This window comes from Pinus tabuliformis, chromosome 3_2 (genome assembly GCF_031772625.1).
Source record: "Pinus tabuliformis cultivar Carrire ecotype Pingquan chromosome 3_2, CPIR1, whole genome shotgun sequence".
Classification (NCBI taxonomy): domain Eukaryota; kingdom Viridiplantae; phylum Streptophyta; class Pinopsida; order Pinales; family Pinaceae; genus Pinus; species Pinus tabuliformis.
The window spans coordinates 1,228,402,561-1,228,406,668 of record NC_142302.1 but is presented as its reverse complement, the minus strand read 5'-3'; the positions used below and the strand labels follow the sequence as shown (position 1 = coordinate 1,228,406,668).

At 37.1% G+C, this 4,108-nt stretch overlaps 1 protein-coding gene across 1 annotated transcript; it reads left to right on the top strand.

Annotated features, from left to right (window-relative positions):
* Window positions 1-2,883: 2,883 nt before the first annotated feature.
* On the top strand, window positions 2,884-3,360 carry LOC149185175 (uncharacterized). The gene has a single exon (XM_089415577.1). The coding sequence runs from the start codon at window positions 2,884-2,886 to the stop codon at window positions 3,358-3,360; it is 477 nt and encodes a 158-aa protein (XP_089271703.1).
* Window positions 3,361-4,108: the final 748 nt, after the last annotated feature.

Here is a 4,108-nt window from a genome sequence, read left to right as displayed (position 1 = left end):
AGTTATAAGGACCATTTATGTAAATTGATTGTAATTTGATTTTTTCTGCCATTTAAAGGAAGAGGCTTGCCCACATTGAGAAGGGCCCAGAGACATAAGCCACATTGGTTGAATTCCATCATCAAACTGTCTTATGCCTTCGATCTCATGGTTTCTTTTGATTTTCGCTTCTTTCCATGTATTTATGTTACTTGGTTACATGCTCCTTTAAATGAAATTATGTATACATCCATGAAGTAAAATATCTAGATCAAATATTTTTCTCTGGGGCATTGTTGATCCCTTGTGTTCACTAATTCCTTGTGTTTATAATATTAAACCTTTGGATTAATTAGTTCCTTGGGTTTATACTATTAATAGTTCCTCGAGTTTATAATATTAATAATCCTTTGAGTTTATTAATCCCATAAGTTTAAAATATTAATTCTTAGGGCTTGTTAATCCCTTGAGTTTTTAATATTATTTTGTTGGGTTTATTTATCATTTGTATTTATAATATTAATCCCTTGGTTTTATAATATTAATAATCCATTGGGTTTATTGATCTCTTGTGTTTATAATATTAATAATTCATCGGGTTTGTTGATCAATTTGGTTTATAACATTAATCCCTTGAGTTTTCTAATTCTTTGGGTTGTTAATATTAATCCATTGGGCTTACTAAACCCCAATATTAAGCATTAAATATTAGTCTTAGGCTTTAACATTAGTACCTTAAATTTATAATGCTTATCCATTAGGTTTATAATGTCTATATCTTCGGTTTATTAACTAGTATGATTTACAATATTAACAATTAGTAAAGTTTATTCATCCCTTGGGTTTACAATATCAATAGTCAGGTGGGTTTATCAATCATTTGAATCATTCATTCCATCCACTAGACTATTGCATGAGCCAATTTACTCTGGACTAGTACATGAGCCAATTGATTTTTTTTTATTTTTTATTTTTTAAGGGTGTATAATCCATTGTTCGTCGTTGGTTTGATAACTCTTCGGTAAGCCAAGGTCCATTCAAGTCATTCAGATGTGTACGCTCTATGCCTTACACTTTTAATACTAAAAAAAAAAAAAAAAAACTGGTTTTGATGGAGGTGGGCATCATGTTTGTGTTAAATTCTAGTTGATGTTAAACATCTAATTTTTTTCGAATGCAGGCAAAGGAAAATGTAAATTTAAATACTTGTTTACATCACAAGTCATTTAGAAAAAAAACAGAATAGTTCATGCTTCATATTTAGGAAAATATAAAATTAAATACTTGTTTACATGAAAGATCATTTAGTAAAAAGCAGAATAATTCATGCCTCATATCTAGCTAAGGCCAACCTAAAGACATAACAAACGCACTGTCAGGAGAATGAGAACAATGGAGTGAACCAACCATTATTTAAATAATAAATTAGCAGCGTTCTGTGAATTTTTGCTTTCACATGCAGTGATGAATATAAAAAGTAGTTTACAGTCCAGGGAATTGTTGGCAGTCCAAAAAAAGTTTGTGTTGTTGCTATTTTGGCCAAGGAATTGTTGGCGGTCCGAAAAAAGTCTGTATTGTTGCTATTTTGGCCAGGGAGTTGTTGGCGGTCCGAAAAAAGTTTGTATTGTTGCTATTTTGAAGAAAGTCTATTTTTGATGACAGAGAATGGTTGCCAATCCTAGATTTAGCTAGGCAAGCAAGTGGGGGGCGTGGGGGATTGTGTGTTTTTAAGGTAAAACAACCACATTTTAATAGAGATAATACACATTGAAGTTGAAAATAATTAATATTATTTTGTATTAATGGAGAAATGGTTACATAAGTTGTAATGTATCTCCTTAGTTTATGATTTGTTCCTAGAGTTTAGGAGTTTGTTTGCAACTACCTAATTTCTAGTGATGTACTTAATAATGTAATCATTCATTTGATGAAGAGTAGAGTGAACAAAGAGAGTCTGTTTGTTTGAGTGCAGTCTCCAGGTGCAGTACTCACCTGTGAGTTGCAACTCCTTATTTTTAATTCAAGCCTGATTTTTATCTTGGTATCAGAGCTCAGAGTAGGGACAACCTTAATTTTTTTTTTTAGGATGCATCATTGATTACAGAACTGTAGTGGCAGTGGAGTATGTAGAAGTATTTGTAGAATCAGGTGGACTGCAGTAACACCTGAAGGACAGGTCTCAGATGACTGATCATCTCTGAGCGCAAGAAAGGGTTGGCGCGGATTTGTCGCGCACAATCACGCCATTTTTTAGCAGAAGAAGCAGCTGGCGCGGTTTATTAAGAAATAGTCGCGCCACTTGGTGTGTTTTTGAGGGAGATAAGCGCACCAGCACGCCAGAAAGTGCTATTGGCACGGAAAGTAAAGGATTAATTGCGCCAATTTCGTAATACACGTCGATTTTGTTTCTGGCGCGGATCCTTGGCCGTCGAGAAGCACCAACCTCTTTCTCTTTGAAAAATATGCAATTGTTTGCAGATCGGTCTTGCCCGGTGGTGGCACGTGAAAATTTCAAATCTGCTCGGTGGAAGCAAATCTGACTTGCCCGGTGGTGGCGCATTGGAGTTCTTTGATCTGCTCGGTGGCAACAGATCAGACCTGCCCGGTGGTGGCGCATTAGAGCTCTTTGATCTATTCGGTGGCAGCAGATCAGATTTGGCCGGTGGTGGCGCATTGGAGTTGTTTTGATCTATTTGGTGGCAGCAGATCAGATTTGCCTGGTGGTGGCGCATTGGAGTTCCTGATCTATTCGGTGGCAACAGATCGGACTTGCCCGGTGGTGGCTCATTGAAGTGTTCAGTTGGATAGAAATTTTATTAGTCCAATATGAATAACAGTATAGAATCATATCTCCACGAGTCTGGCAAACTCGATGGATCGAATTTCTCCAACTGGAAATTCAAGATGCAGACTTTACTCGAATGTGAAAATGCATGGTCGATCGTTACAGGAAATGAGCTGAGATCAGGAACAACTACACAAGAACAAGATTGGGATAAAAGGGAGACAAAAGCAAAGGTTATATTGAAGATGTCCGTCAAGGACAGTGTTATCCCACATATTAGAGACTATAAATTGGCCGCTGATATTTGGACAACGATCAAAAACCTATACGAGACGCAGAATACAAACTGTGTCTTGTCACTCAAAGGCAAGCTGTTTGCATTGAAGATGGAGGAGAATGAGTCCGTTGTTGGATTCATTGCTAGAGTTAAAGCCCTGAGTGGCAGATTGAGAGCTATTGGAGAGAAAGTTTCTGATTCAGTTCTGGTCACGCTCACGTTGAACAGAATGACTGATGAATACCAGACGTTCATCATAGGGCTGTCAGCAAGAGTGAAAGCCCCTGCATTTGAAGAGCTAACAGGGATTCTGCTATAGGAAGAAGAGTGACGACAAAATTTTAAAACTCAGAGCAATAATCTTGCTTTGATGGCAAAAAAGAGACGGTATAGAGGGAAGCAGTACCGGCAACCACAACAGCAGTAGCAGAAAGGATCCAACACATTTTAGAAGAAACCGTTTAAAGGTGTGACTGATAATAATTTTAAGAAATGTTTTTACTGTGGAAAACCTGGTCATCAAATTAAATATTGTTATAAGAGGCAGGCAGACGAAGGAAGAAACAAACAGAGAAAACATAAGGGTTACTTTGTTGGGAAAGAAGAGGACCACAACCATGAACTTCGACTATTTACAGTCGATTGTGCTCTTTCAGCTTCAAAGGGAGATGAGGACGACATATGGTATGTCGACTCTGGCGCATCCTCACATATGACGGGTAAGAAGGACTGGTTTGAATTTCTTGAAGGAACTTCATGTGGGTCGAAAATCTATTTAGGAGATGATAGTGGATATGAGATAAAAGGACATGGTGACATCCCTGTAAAGTTACCTAGCAATGACATTAGACACCTTAAAAATGTATTGTATGTTCCAGGAATTAAGAAAAATTTGGTCTTTGTCTCAATGATTACTGATCAGGACATGCAAGTTCAATTCTTTAAGAATAATTGTGTCATTAAGGATAGCCAGATGGAAACAGTTGCAACAGGAGTGTGCATTGGGAGCTTGTAGAGACTTGATGAAAAGAGTATTCCACAACAAGCAATGGTTGCAGCTGGATCAA